General features: G+C 44.7%; 1 protein-coding gene across 1 annotated transcript in view; it reads right to left on the reverse strand.

The window, feature by feature from the left end:
* Positions 1-13,736: 13,736 nt before the first annotated feature.
* The window catches only part of TEKT5 (tektin 5), a 56,395-nt gene continuing 54,829 nt past the window's right edge, over positions 13,737-15,302 (reverse strand). Inside the window, exons 6-7 of the mRNA XM_003417627.4 lie at positions 14,793-14,947; positions 13,737-14,007 (exon numbers count right to left, since the gene is read on the reverse strand). Of these exons, the coding sequence (XP_003417675.2) occupies positions 13,737-14,007; positions 14,793-14,947 (426 nt within the window). The remainder of the gene's footprint in view (positions 14,008-14,792; positions 14,948-15,302) is intronic.

Below are 15,302 nucleotides of genomic sequence, written 5' to 3' on the forward strand. Positions count from 1 at the left end.
TACCTCCCAGTCCTTACAACCAAAAATTTTGGCTGCCCGTGGTCCCTCTGCAGAACCCACCCACCTGCATGCTCTAGGAAACAGGGATGAGCTTTCCTCAGAGACATTTGGGGGTCAGTTCTCGGCCCCCTGCCTTGTTCAGAGTGTGACCACTGCTGCAATCAGATACCGGTATATACACCCATCACCCCTGCCCCTCTAAGACTGTAGGACAGAGCCTGTACCACACTCTTGATATCAACTACCTGGAAACCTGAGCTGAATTCATACAAGAAAACTGAATGGACTCCTAGACTGATATACCTGATAACAGCTCTAGCCAGCTGGGGACAGGACACCAGAGCTCCAAAGGTGAAAATAATCAAGCTAGCTCACTCAAGCAACCCACAGGGGTATACCAAAACAAAACAAAGCAAGCAGCTACGACACAGTAAGCAAGCATAAACTAATACAATAACTTATAGATGGCTTGGAGACAACAGTCAATATCAAGTCACTTAAAGAAACAGACCATGATCACCTCAACAGGCTCTCAAAACAAAGAATCCAGGGATCTTCTAGATGAAAGTGCATTCCTGGAATTACCAGATGCAGAATACAAAAGTTTAATATACAGAACCCTTCAAGACATCAGGAAGGAAATGAGCCAATATGCAGAACAAGCCAAGGAACACACAGATACAGCAACTGAAGAAATTAGAAAGATTATTCAGGAACATAATGAAAAGTTTAATAAGCTGGAAAAATCCATAGACAGACAGCAATCAGAAATTCAGAAGATTAACAATAAAATTACAGAATTAGACAAGTCAGTAGAAAGTCAGAGGAGCAGAATTGAGCAAGTAGAAGCTAGAATTTCTGAACTCAAAGATAAATCACTTGGCACTAATATATTTGAAGAAAATCAGATAAAAGAATTTTATAAAATGAAGAAGGCTTAAGAATCTTGTGGGACTCTATCAAGAGAAATAACCTATGAGTGATTGGAGTACCAGAACAGGGAGGGATAACAGAAAATACAGAGAAAATTGTTGAAGCTTTGTTGGCAGAAAACTTCCCTGCTTTGTGAAAGATGAGAAGATATCTATCCAAGATGCTCATCGAACTCCACATAAGGTAGATGTTAAAAGAAAGTCACCAAGACATATTATAATCAAACTTGCCAAAACCAAAGATAAAAAGACAATTATAAGAGCAGCAAGGGATGAATGAAAAGTCACCTACAAAGGAGAGCCAATAAGAATAAGCTCGGACTACTCGGCAGAAACCCTGCAGGCAAGAAGGCAATGGGATGACATATTTAAAAAATGAAGGAAAAAAATTGCCTGCCAAGAATCATATATCCAGCAAAACTGTCTCTTAAATATGAAGGTGAAATTAAGACGTTTCCAGATAAACACAAGTTTAAGGAATTTGTAAAAACCAAACCACAGCTACAAGAAATACTAAAGGGAGTTCTTTGGTTAGAAAATCAATAATATCAGGTATCAACCCAAGATTAGAATACTGGGCAAAGAAACCAGAAGTCAACCCAGACAGGGAAATCCAAAAAAACAAAGCAAGATTATTATTTAAAAAAAAAAAAAGCTCAAAACAGGGTAACAGTGATGTTATTATATAAAAGAAGACAACATTAAATAATAAAGAGGGACTAAGAAATGTAATCATACACCTTCCATATGGAGAGGAAGATACGGCGTTACAAAAAATAAAAGTTAGTTTTAGATTTAGAAAAATAGGGGTAAATAATAAGGTAACCACAAAGGAGACAAACTATCGTACTCATCAAAATAAAATACAAGAAAAAATAGAGACTCAGGAGAAACAAAATCAACAACAACAAATATGAGGAAATGACAATATATAAAGAAAATCTACTCGGCACATAAAATCAAGTGGGGAAAAAGAAACTGTCAACAACACACAAAAAAAGACATTAAAATCATAGCACTAAATTCATACCTATCCATAATTACCCTGAATGTAAATGGACTCAATGTACCAATAAAGAGACAGAGAATGGCAGAATGGATTAAAAAACAAGATCCGTCTATATGCTGCCTACAAGAGACACACCTTAGACTTAGAGACACAAACAAACTAAAACTCAAAGGATGGAAAAAAATATATCAAGCAAACAACAATCAAGAAAGAGCAGGAGTGGCAATATCAATTTCTGACAAAATAGACTTTCAAGTTAAAACCATCAGAAAGGATAAAGACGGACACTATATAATGATTAAAGGGACAATACACCAAGAAGATATAACCATATTAAATATTTATGCACCCAATGACAGGGCTGCAAGATACATAAAACAAACTCTATCAGAATTGAAAAGTGAGATAGACAGCTCCACAATAATAGTAGGAGACTTCAACACACCACTTTCGGTGAAGGACAGGACATCCAGAAAGAAGCTCAATAAAGACACGGAAGACCTAAATGCCACAATCAACCAACTTGACCTCGTAGACATATACGGAACACTCCACCCAACAGCAACCAAGTATACTTTCTTTTCTAGTGCACATGGAACATTCTCTAGAATAGACCATATATTGGGTCATAAAGCAAGCCTTAGTAGAATCCAAAACACTGAAATATTACAAAGCATCTTCTCTGACCATAAGGCCATAAAAGTGGAAATCAGTAACAGGAAAAGCAGGGAAAAGAAATTAAACATTTGGAAACTGAACGATACCCTGCTCAAAAAAGACTGGATTATAGAAGACATTAAGGATAGAATAAAGAAATTCATAGAATCCAATGAGAATGAAAACACTTCCTTTCAGAACCTTTGGGACACAGCAAAAGTGGTGCTCAGAGGCCAATTTACATCAATAAATGCACACATACAAAAAGAAAGAAGGACCAAAATCAAAAAATCATCCCTACAACTTGAACAAATAGAAAGAGAGCAACAAAAGAAACCCACAGGCACCAGAAGAAAACAAATAATAAAAATTAGAGCTGAACTAAATGATATAAAAAAGAGAACAGAAAAACAATTGAAAGAATTAACATGACCAAAAGCTGGTTCTCTGAAAAACTCAACAAAATTGATAAGCCACTGGCCAAACTGACAAAAGAAAAACAGGAGAGGAAGGAAATAACCCTAATAAGAAATGAGATGGGCGATATCACAACAGACCCAACTGAAATTAAAAGAATCATATCAGATTACTATGAAAAATTGTACTCTAACAAATTTGAAAACCTAGAAGAAATGGATGAATTCCTAGAAACACACTACCTACCTAAACTAACACAAATAGAGGTAGAACAACTAAATAGACCCTTAACAAAAGAAGAGATTGAAAAGGTAATCAAAAAAACTCCCAACAAAAAGAAAGCCCTGGTCCTGAGGGCTTCACTGCAGAGTTCTGCCAAACTTTCAGACAAGAGTTAACACCACTACTACTAAAGGTATTTCAGAGCATAGAAAATGATGGAATACTATCAAACTCATTCTGTGAAGCCACGATATCCCTGATACCAAAACCGGGTAAAGACACCACAAGAAAAGAAAATTATAGACCTATATCCCTCATGAACATAGATGCAAAAATCCTCAACAAAATTCTAGCCAATAGAATTCAACAACATATCAAAAGAATAATTCACCATGACCAAGTGGGATTCATACCGGGTATGCAGGGGTGGTTCAACATTAGACACACAATTAATGTAATCCATCACATAAATAAAACAAAAGACAGGAATCACATGATTTTATCAATTGATGCGGAAAAGGCATTTGACAAAGTTCAACACCCATTCATGATAAAAACTTTCAGCAAAATAGGAATAAAAGGAAAATTCATCAACATAATAAAGGGCATTTATACAAAGCAAACAGCCAACATCACCCTAAATGGAGAGAGCCTGAAAGCATTCCCCCTGAGATCAGGAAACAGACAAGGATGCCCTTTATCACCACTCTTATTCAAAGTTGTGTTGGAGGTCCTAGCCAGAGCAATTAGGCTAGATAAAGAAATAAAGGGCATCCAGATTGGTAAGGAAGAAGTAAAAGTATCTCTATTTGCAGATGACATGATCTTATACACAGAAAACCCTAAGGAATCCTCCAGAAAACTACTGAAACTAATAGAAGTGTTCAGCAGAGTATTGGGATACAAGATAAACGTACAAAAATCAGTTGGATTCCTCTGCACCAACGAAAAGAACTTTGAAGAAAAAAATCACCAAATCAATGCCATTTACAGTGGCCCCCAAGAAGATAAAATACTCAGGAATAAATCTTACCGGAGATGTAGAAGGCTTATACAAAAAAAACTACAGTACGCTTCTGCAAGAAACCAAAAGAGACATAAGTGGAAGAACATACCTTGCTTGTGGATGGGAAGACTTAATGTTGTGAAAATGTCTTTTCTACCAAAAGCGATCTATACATTTAATGCAATTCCGATCCAAATTCCAACGACATTCTCTAATGAGATGGAGAAACAAATCCCCAACTTCATATGGGAGGGAAAGAGGCCCTGGATAAATAAGGCATTACTGAAAAAGAAGAACAAAGTGGGAGGCCTTACTTTACCTGATTTTAGAACCTATCATACCGCCACAGTGGTCAAAACAGCCTGGTACTGGTACAACAACAGATACATGGGCCAATGGAACAGAATTGAGAGTCCAGACATAAATCCATCCACATATGAGCGGTTGATATTTGACAAAGGCCCCAAAACAGTTAAATGGGGGAAAGACAGTCTTTTTAACAAATGCTGCTGGCATAACTGGATATCCATCTGCAAAAAAATGAAACAAGACCCATACCTCACTCCATGCACAAAAACTAACTCAAAATGGATCAAAGACCTAAATATAAAACCTAAAACGATAAAGATCATGGAAGAAAAAATAGGGACAACATTAGGAGCCTTAATACATGGCATAAACAGTATAAAAAAAAAAATTTTTTTTTTTTTTACAAAACATTATTAAGAATGCAGAAGACAAACTGGATAACTGGGAGCTCCTAAAAATCAAACACCTATGCCCATCCAAAGACTTCATCAAAAGAGTAAAAAGACTTCCTACAGACTGGGAAAAACTTTTTAGCTATGACATTTCTGATCAGTGTCTGATCTCTAAAATCTACATGATACTGCAAAAACTCAACTACAAAAAGACAAATAACCCTATTAAAAAATGGGCAAAAGATATGAATAGGCACTTCACTAAAAAAGACATTCAGGTAGCTAACAGATACATGAGGAAATGCTCACGATCATTAGCCATTAGAGAAATGCAGATCAAAAGTACAATGAGATTTCATCTCACTCCAACGAGGCTGGATTAATCCAAAAAACACAAAATAACAAATGTTTGAGAGACTATGGAGAGATTGGAACACTTACACACTGCTGGTGGAAATGTCAAATGGTACAACCACTTTGGAAATCGATTTGGCGCCTCGTTAAAAAGCTAGAAATAGAACTACCATACGATCCAGGAATCCCACTCCTCAGAATATATCCTAGAGAAATAAGAGCCTTTACAAGAACAGATATATGCACACCCATGTTTATTGCAGCACTGTTTACAATAGCAAAAAGATGGAAGCAACCAAGGTGCCCATCGACGAATGAATAGATAAAGAAATTATGGTATATTCACCCAACGGAATACTATGCATTGATAAAGAACAGTGAGGAATCTGTGAAACATTTCATAACATGGAGGAACCTGGAAGGCATTATGCTGAGTGAAATTAGTGAGTTGCAAAAGGACAAATATTGTATAAGACCACTATTATAAGAACTTGAGAAATAGTTTAAACGGAGAAGAAAACATTCTTTTGTGGTTACGACAGGAGAGAGGGAAGGTGGGAGAGGGGTATTCACTGGTTAGATGGTAGATAAGAACTGCTTTAGGTGAAGGGAAAGACAACACACAATACAGGGGAGGTCAGTGCAACTGGACTAAACCAAAAGCAAAGAAGTTTCCTGAATAAACTAAATGTTCGAAGGCCAGTGTAGCAGGGGCAGGAGTTTGGGGACCATGATTTCAAGGGACATCTAAGTCAATAGGCATAATAAAATCTATTAAGAAAACATTCTGCATCCCACTTTAAAGAGTGGTGTCTGGGGTCTTAAATGCTAGCAAGCAGCCATCTAAGATGCATCAATTGGTCTCAACCTACCTGGATCAAAGGAGAATGAAGAACACTAAGGACACAAGGTAATTACGAGCCCAAGAGACAGAAAGGGCCACATGAAGCAGAGACTACATCATCCTGAGACCAGAAGAACTAGATGGTGCCCAGCTACAACTGATGACTGCCCTGACAGGGAACACAACAGAGAACCCCTGAGGGAGCAGGAGAGCAGTGGGATACAGATGCCAAATTCTCATAAAAAGACCAGACTTAATGGTCTGACTGAGACTGGAAGGACCCCAGTGGTCATGGCCCCCAGACCTTTTGGTGGCCCAGGACAGGAACCATACCCAAAGCCAACTCTTCAGACATGGATTGGACTGGATAATGTGTTGGGCAGGGATGCTGGTGAGGAGTGAGCTTCTTGGATCAGGTGGACACTTGAGACTATGTTGGTATCTCCTGCCTGGAGAGTAGATGAGAGGGCAGAGGGGGTTAGAAGCTGGCGAAATGGACACGAAAAGAGAGAGTGGAGGGAGGGAGGGGGCTGTCTCATTAGGGGGAGAGTAATTGGGAGTGTGTAGCAAGGTGTATCTAAGTTTTTATGTGAGAGACTAACTTGATTTTTAAACTTTCACTTAAAGCACAACAAAAATTATATTAAAAAAAAACCTGTGTAGCACAGTTCTTCTCTGATACACATAGGGTTGCCATGACTCAGGGTCGACTCAATGGCAACTGGTACCTAGTGTGGAAAGTGGATGGGAGGGGAGGAATGACCTGTCCTGTGAACAGGTACCATTTCTGGGAAAAGCCAAGTCCACTGAGTTTATGAGAAGCCAGAATGGGGAGGTAGAGTGGAAAGAGGGCCATCTCCCTCAAGTGTTTTCTGCATCATTCCATTCCAAGGGTCCTCTCATTTCTGTGTCATTTCCTTCTGCTCATTCCCTTCCTGGGGTGCTCAACCCCCTCTCCCCTTCCTCTTATGCCAGAGGCAGCCACGGGAGCCCCTTTCACCAAGGACACCCCACCGTCTTGTTAAATCTTTGTGTGGATCATCGAATCCTGGGCTGGGAAGACCTGGGCATGGGGAGGGGAAGGAGGTCTTGGCACTATTGTGGTGCTCGGGGCTGGGACAGGGGGCCAGCAGCACCAGCCTGGTCATCACAACCAGTGAATGAGCCCCTCTCTGCCAGTCTAGGAAAACCTAGTGGTATAGTGGTTGGCAGTTGGAATCCACCAAGTGCTCTTTGGAAACCCTATGGGACAGTTCTACTCTGGCATATAGGGTCACTATGAGTCGGAATCGACTCAACGGCAGTAGGCTTGGTTTTTTGGTTTTGGTGCCAGTCTCAATAGGAGCCCTTCATATTACATATAACCTTGCTATATCCCTGTGAGTAGAAACTATCATTGTTGTGCCTGTTTTACAGATGTCGAAACTGAGGCTCGGACCAGTTGAGTTGCCACAATCACCCAGAGAGTGAGCTGCAGGCCCTAATTTAAATCCAGGCAAGGGGCTTCAAACCCCATGCAGTGGGGGGAGGGGTGACAGAAGACGAAAGCCCAGAGGGCCCTCAGAAGGCAATGGGACAGGGCAAGTGAGGTACAAAATTTAAGAAGGCACTTGCTCTTGGGGTTGGGTCCCTGCAGGCCCCTGCCCTGCACTGCAGGCCCCTGAGAGTGAGGGCTTCCTTGCATTTTGTAAAAAGCATACATTGATTTAGTGTATAAATTTTCTAAATATTCTCCAAATTTTTAATCAGTACGTGTTCTCACATTCAGTGAGAATGTTCCAGAGTCCACACAGAACTTTTCTTAGAAAGGTACAGTAAGATTGGGAAGAGGAGGACGTGGGTTGGGCTCTACCTGCCAGAGCTGATGGTCTTCTTAAAAAATTGCAATATTCACGTAACATAAAATCACCACTTTGAAGAGAACAGTTCAGTGGCATCTAGTACGTTCACGATGTTGTCAACCATCACCTTTATCTAATTACAAAATGTTTTCATCACCCCAAAATAAAACCCTGTACCATGGAGCAATCACTCTGCATTCCCCCTTTCTCTCAACCCCTTGAGAGTGAGGCAAACCTGGCCTCCTTACATCCTGTGCCCCAGGGGCCTTGCTTGCCTCACCCTAGTCTGGTCCTGCTATGGTGCGGTTCCTGGGCTGCTTCTCACTTCCCAGGTTCAGGATGACCCCTTACGGGAAGAGGAGGCCCACAGAACCATCAGAAAGGCCAGTGCTGTCTCACTCAACATCCCTCGTCTTCTAAGACCACCAACAGCTTGAGGCTGAGCTGTGGGCAGCTGTGGACACCCCCTCCTGTCCCTAGCCAGGACACACACACATACACACACAGACTTCAAGACCCAAAACACCAGGCATGTGGCACAGCCTGGGAGGGGCCTGCCAGCAGCCCCTCGGACACCCCAGTCAGGCTCTGCTTACCATGGGTGCCCACACCCCGCCTGCCTCCAGAGGAGCGCCAGGAATCCCAGGCAGCTTTGCTGGGTGGAGAGGAGGGTGGGGCTGGCTATCTCTGGGACAGAGAATTCCGTCTGCCCTCCTGGGAGCCTGTCTGGGGGTCACATGGACTGGCGAAGATGCAGTGAGAGGGTTAAAGCCAGCCCCCAGCCCAATAGACCAGGAATGTTCCCTGAGGAATTTTAATTGTGCGCTTTGAACCTGCCGTCCATTCCAGCCCTGCCCTCTAGCCTGCGTGAGGGGACACTCATCAGGAGCACCAGAACCACAGGAGCAAACAGCTAGGACTTTGTGTGATGGTGATGCGTTGGCATTTCTGGACAAGGCAAAAAAATGCAGCTGCCTCACTGCCCCACCTCCAATGCCTTATCGCCTGGAGCCGTCTAGGAGTGAGGGGGTGGGGTGGGAGTGCCTGTGGGAAGCCACCTGGGGGGTGCATAAGAGCTGGAGGCCAGTGCCAGCTCATCCTAGCTATGTCGCTGTGGGCAAGTGACCTAGCCTCTCTGTGCCTTGGTTTCCTTACCTGTCAAATGGGGACAGGCACAGCACCTGCTTTACAGGATGGGCTTGGGGTTGCCCACAATAGAGGGTAAAGTGCTGAGCAGCTTGCAAGCTCTCAAGCTACAATGTTATCTTCATTTATTATTAAGTAGTAATTGTTCGCAGGGGATGGAGAAAGGCTGTTCTCCCACGTCAGCTGCTCAGTGGGTGAGGCTGTGGGAACCTCTGGTCCAGCCTGTGGAGGTGACCTTTGCCAGTGGCCTTGCCAGACCCCTTTTAGACTATAGGTCCACCCTAAAAAATAGCTTTTCCTTTATTTGGGAGGCTTCGGTAAGAGGTTCCAGCTCAGCCACTTATTCACTGTGTGATTATGGGCAAGTTCCTTGACCTCTCTGTGCCTCGCTTTACATTTCCATAAAATGACACGATGATATAAGGCTGAGTGATGGTTTAAATGAGATAGTACTTTTAAATTGCCTGGCACAGAGCAAGAAGTCAATATTTGTGAGGTATTATTTTTAAAATACTGCTGAATATCCTTTATCTACAGAGTCATACTTAGTCCTCGCAATCACCCTATGAAAGAGGTGAAAGGGCCCAACAAGTTCTAGGGGAAGAAATTCTGAGGAGTCAAAGGAGATTTTCAGAAATGGATTTCAGATGTATACTCATCTCCTGAAACAGTGGTGAGGCCTTCCTTTACTTAGGGGGTCCCTGGGTAGCATAAAGGGTAAAGTGTGCAGCTCCTAACCAAAAGGTTGGCGCTTTGAATGCACCCAGAGGTGCCATGGAAGAAAGGCCTGGAGATCTTTGGAAACAGCATAGCCATGAAAACCCTAGGGAGCACAGCTCTACTCTGCAACCCATGAGGTCGCCGTAAGTCAGGGTTACTCGATGGCAACCGGTTAACTGGGTCCTTTATCCAACAGCTGGGTCTGAAAAGGCCCCTGGTCCTGAAGCCCCATGATGCTGAGCTCCTGCTGCTCCATGTGGACCCACTGCCTTTTGCTCTGCCTAGGCAGTCTTTGTCATATAAATGTTGGCAAGTGATTCAATGTGTTTTAAAAGACTTCCTGCAAATGGAGATTTGGACCGCGGCCCTTCAGCCTTGTCAGCACCTACATCTTCCACTTCATCTTCCTTCTTATGAGTTCTCACCTATCTCTATCTTCAAGACTTTTAGATTTCTAGCACCAGGCCTGGTCTTTAGTGTAATGCTAAATTGTTGGGTTAGGCCATGGAGGAACGAGAAGGCCAGAACTGTGCACCTGCACGTGTACACACATATACTACACATGCACACACACACGTACACATGTGCACCCATACATACTACATATGCATACATACGCACATGCACACACATACATACTACACATGCACACACATACTACACATGCATGCACATGCACACACATACTACATATGCACATGTACATATATACTACCTATGAACACACATGCACATGCACACACATACTACACATGCACATACATACATACTACACACGCACACACATACTACAGATGCACACACATACATACTACACATGCATGCACATGCACACATATACTACCTATCAACACACATGCACATGCACACATACATACTACATGTGCACACACATGCTACTTATGAATGCACATGGACACACACACTACACGTGCACACATACACACATGTGCATGCACACACACAACACTACAAATGCACACACATACACATGTGCACCTGCACACATACATACACCTGTGCACATGGACACACATACTACATATGCACACACATGCACATGGACACACATACTACACTCGCACACATAATACTACATATGCACATGTACACACATACTACATATGAACACACATGCACATGCACACACATGCACACATACACAATATACATACACATAAACACACACACAAGAACACACATATACTCACACATACACAAGAACACACAGATACACACACATACACATGCGCACCTGCACACATGCACACCTATATACATTCACACGCATACACATATGCACACACATCCACACTTCCATACACTCTCCTCGGGCTGTGTGTTCCCTGGAACCAGCTGGACAAATCCCTCCTGAGCCAACAGGGAAGCAGGTCATCTGGGAAACCCTCCAGGTCCCTCAGTTTGTCCTCAGGCCTGGCAGGGAGCCATCGCTTGGGGTGTCTCTAGGACTTCCTGCCACAGCCATGTCTGCAGCAGGGGAGACACCCTGTGAGGCTGTGGTCCACGCGCCAGCTTCTGAGAGCCACGGGGTGGGGAGGGGGGTGGAGATCCCATACCACCTGGTCTCAGCTGTAAACAGCAGATGGGGTTGGGAGCATACCTTCCTCCCACCCAAATGCAAACACACTCCTTTTCTCCTCAGACTCAGAAATCGCTCACCCGTCCCAGATGAAATCCCGTGCATTGTACGTATTTGTTAGCCATTTACTATTCACCCAATGAGGTATTTATAGATCACTCGCTGTGTGCAGGGACCAGGAGTACCAAACCCAAAACAAAACCTGTTGTCATCCAGTCAATTCTGACTCACAGTGGCCCTATATGACAGAGGAGAACTGTCCCCTAAGGTTTCCAAGGCTATAAATCTTTGTGCAAGCAGACTGCTGCATCTTTCTCCTGCAGAGCGACTGGTGGATTTGAACCACTGACCTTTCAGTTAGCAGCCAAGCGCTTTAACCACTGCACCACCAGGGCTCCTTACCAAGGGTACAGAAGTGACTAAAATCTCAGGGCCCCCCAGCCTCCTCACTCCGCCCTCTGCCCCCATCACCCATCACTCTGGCAAAACCACTTCTCGCAAACTCATCCAAGGCCTCCTAAGCACCAACCGTGTAGTCCTTTTTATTACTATTATGAAAAATAACATTTCTCAGCAATGAGCATATCCGGCACCCAGACCTTGGTTTCTAAATCCCATTTTCCAATAAAAGGAACCACTCCTTAGAGAAATGACTGATTCTAAGGCTGGGGCAGGAAAAACACAAGATGGGCCTGGAAAGTAAATGCCAGAAAGTAAGGGTGGGGCATGCCGAAGGGACACAGGAGCCAACCGGAGAAGGTCCCAATGGCCAAAGCTGGAACAAATTGAGCAACAAATAATGTAGAATTGGATTATAACTCAAACTAGAAAATAAATGAGTCCGTAGTGATAGAAATCAATGATGGAATGAATAAGCAAATGAAGGAAAAGTGACATAACTTCTTTACAGAAGAATTGCAAATAATATAGGTAGATAGCCCTCCTTCCAGGAGGTGGAGCTTAACCCCTGCTGCGGGGGCATAGCTGGATGTAGGGATTCACTGCCAAAAAAACAAAGTATGGGAAGGGAAAATTCCCCAGTCATTTTAGTAATTTTAGAGTGAATAAACTTGGCAGACACCACCTTAACCAAGTGATGAAGGTCAACATCAATGGTGATGTCATGAGGACATCATGTACTCCCTGGTGTGATGTGATGAGAAAGAGGCTTCTCTGTGGCATTCTTCCCCAAAACCTCATAACCCCAGGGTAGGCAAGAGAAAAACATTAGACAAACTCAAATTTGGGACCTTCTACAAAAATGCCTGACAAGTACTCTTCAAAACTGCCAGGGTCATGGAAAACACAGCAAGATTGAGAAACCGGCACAGCCAAGAGGAGACTATGTGCAATGTGGTGCCCTGGATGTCATCTTGGAGCAGGGTAAATCCTGGTGAAATCCAAATCAAGCCTGGACTTTAGTTAATAGTAATGTACCAAGGTTACTTTCTCAGTTTTGACAAATATGCCACAGCAAGTGACTCTGTAAGATGAGAGGGTGGTTCTGTGGTAGAATTCTCACCTTCCATATATTAGGCCTGGGTTTGAGTCCCAGCCATTGCACCTCATACGCAGCCACCACTCGTCTGTCAGTGGAGGCTTGCATGTTGTTATGATACTCAACAGGTCTCAGCGGATCTTATAGACCAAGGGGGAGTAGGAAGAAAGTCCTGGCCATCTACTTTTGAAAATCTGCCAGTGAGAACCCTGTGGGTCACAACGGTGCAATCCACAGGTAGTCGTGGGGATGGTGCAGGCGTGGGCAGCACTCTGCTGTGCATGGGGCCACCATGAGTCGGGGGCTGACTCAATGGCAGCTAACAATAACAACATCAAGACTGGGATTCAACCCTAAGACTTCTGACTCCAAATTCTAGTTTCTCCACTGCCCCACACTCCAAACTGTCACCTCTGCCTTTGAGTGACATCATTTCATAGATGAGGGCACTCAGGTGAGGCGATCTGTTACAGCTGTAAGTGGCACAGCTGGGTTCTGGACTCTGGGTCTGGGTGTCCAGTCTTTGGACACCGGTTTTCACTGTGCTCCTAAATGGACAAGCGGGTGAAAAAACGAGTCCCCCTTCCATTCCCAGGGGCGCTCACACCTTGTGAAGCTGTGTCTCCGCCCAGGGCCGGCCAGGAAGCCTCTTCCGCAGCAAGGAATGACCCCCTGGACCTTTGGTTTTGCCACATTTTATTTTGACTTTTAATATATATTTTTTTCATGATAGGAGGAAAGGGAGAAAATGACACTTTCTTTTATTTTGTGTCTGTGACTTTTCCAACTTTACGTCACGCAGTGAGCTGGCACCGGGCAGGGCGTGAAGGGCCGGGCGGCTGCACAGGTGTAGCCGACGAGGCGCGGGGTGCTGGGGAAGGTCTTCCGCATGCCCATGCACTTCTCCTTGTCGATGCAGAGCGTGTTGGCCTTGATGGCCAGCTCGTGCTCCAGCCGGGACTTGGTCATTACCAGCAGCTGCAGCGTGTCCTGCGTCTCCCGCAGCCTCAGTTTGAGGGTCTGCAGGGTGTCGTCGATAGTGAACACCTCATTCACAAGCCTGGGTGAGAGCAGAGGACAAGGCACAGCTCATTCGGCCCTTCAGCACAGATGTACTATGTGCGGAAGCCTGGGCCAGGCGCCAGGAGACAGCGGTAAACAAGACAGCCCACCCAGTGAGCAAACGCTTAGGCTGTTCCAAGGGTTCCCCAGAGTCCCTGAGTGGTGCAAATGGTTAAAACACTCAACTGCTAAATGAAAGGCGGAGGTTCGAGTCCACCCAGAGGTGTCTCAGAAGAAAGGCTTGGCAATCTACTTCCAAAAAATCAGCCACTGAAAACTCTACGGAGTACAGTTCTACTCTGACACGCATGAGGTCACCATGAGTTGGAGTTGACTTGACGGCAACTGGTGTCTGAGGGCTCACCAGGGGGATCACTACAGAGAGGGAGATGGGAGAATGAGGGAGGCATGTGCTGGGTGCCTCTTTCACGGAGCCTAGAAGGAGGGCGAAGCTATCAGAGGCAAAGGCCATGTCTCCAGCCTCAGAGACTCCCTCTGAGGGGAAACCCATAGGGCTTCCAGAGCACAGAGGTGCTACGAAACCACCCCTCATGTAGACAGCTGCAAAGACTGCAAGGCAGAGAGGAGCGAGACTTCCCCATGATGGAAAGCCGTCCAGCAGGACGGTGGGCTGGGTGCTCTAGACCCCCACCCAGGGCTCAACAGTTGTGGGATTAGAAGTCCTGAGTGGTGGGATTTTCAGACCCAGGCTTCCTGGGAGCTCCTGAGACTCACCACTCCCCTCTCAGGACCCCTGGGGACCACCAGGCCTCCAGCACTCACTTGAACTGCGGGATGTCCCTGCACAGCTCCACGTTGGGGCGCCGGGTTCGGCACTCCAGCCTCGTCTGTGCCACCTTGAGTGGGCACTCCTTGGCCACAATGGACCTTTCCAGAAGCATGATAGTGTTCTCCGCCTGGAAGATCTCCTGCAGCGTCTGCGGAAACATGGGGTGTCACCACCTTCCAGGCCCCTCTGGCCTCACTCCCACAAACACGAGGTCAACTAGTTCAGCCTCCAATCAGGTCCTTAAATTACACAGGCCTCAACATTGAAAACCTCTGGGGCCAGGCAATTCACTCTTTTTTTTTAGGAAGCCGCTTCAGTCATTTCTCGTCACCCATGAGACTGAACACTGGGGAGGGGCAAGCTCCAAGCTTGGTTTTGTTTGTTTGTTTGTTTCTCCAGTGTCCACTGTAGGGATCAGCCTGACCAGCAGTTAGCCAAAGAGTGTTCAATGAGAGGAAGGCGGAGGCAGACAGGCAGGAAGGAAGGCAGGTAGGCAAGAAGGA

This window comes from Loxodonta africana, chromosome 12 (assembly GCF_030014295.1).
Source record: "Loxodonta africana isolate mLoxAfr1 chromosome 12, mLoxAfr1.hap2, whole genome shotgun sequence".
In the NCBI taxonomy this organism is placed as follows: domain Eukaryota; kingdom Metazoa; phylum Chordata; class Mammalia; order Proboscidea; family Elephantidae; genus Loxodonta; species Loxodonta africana.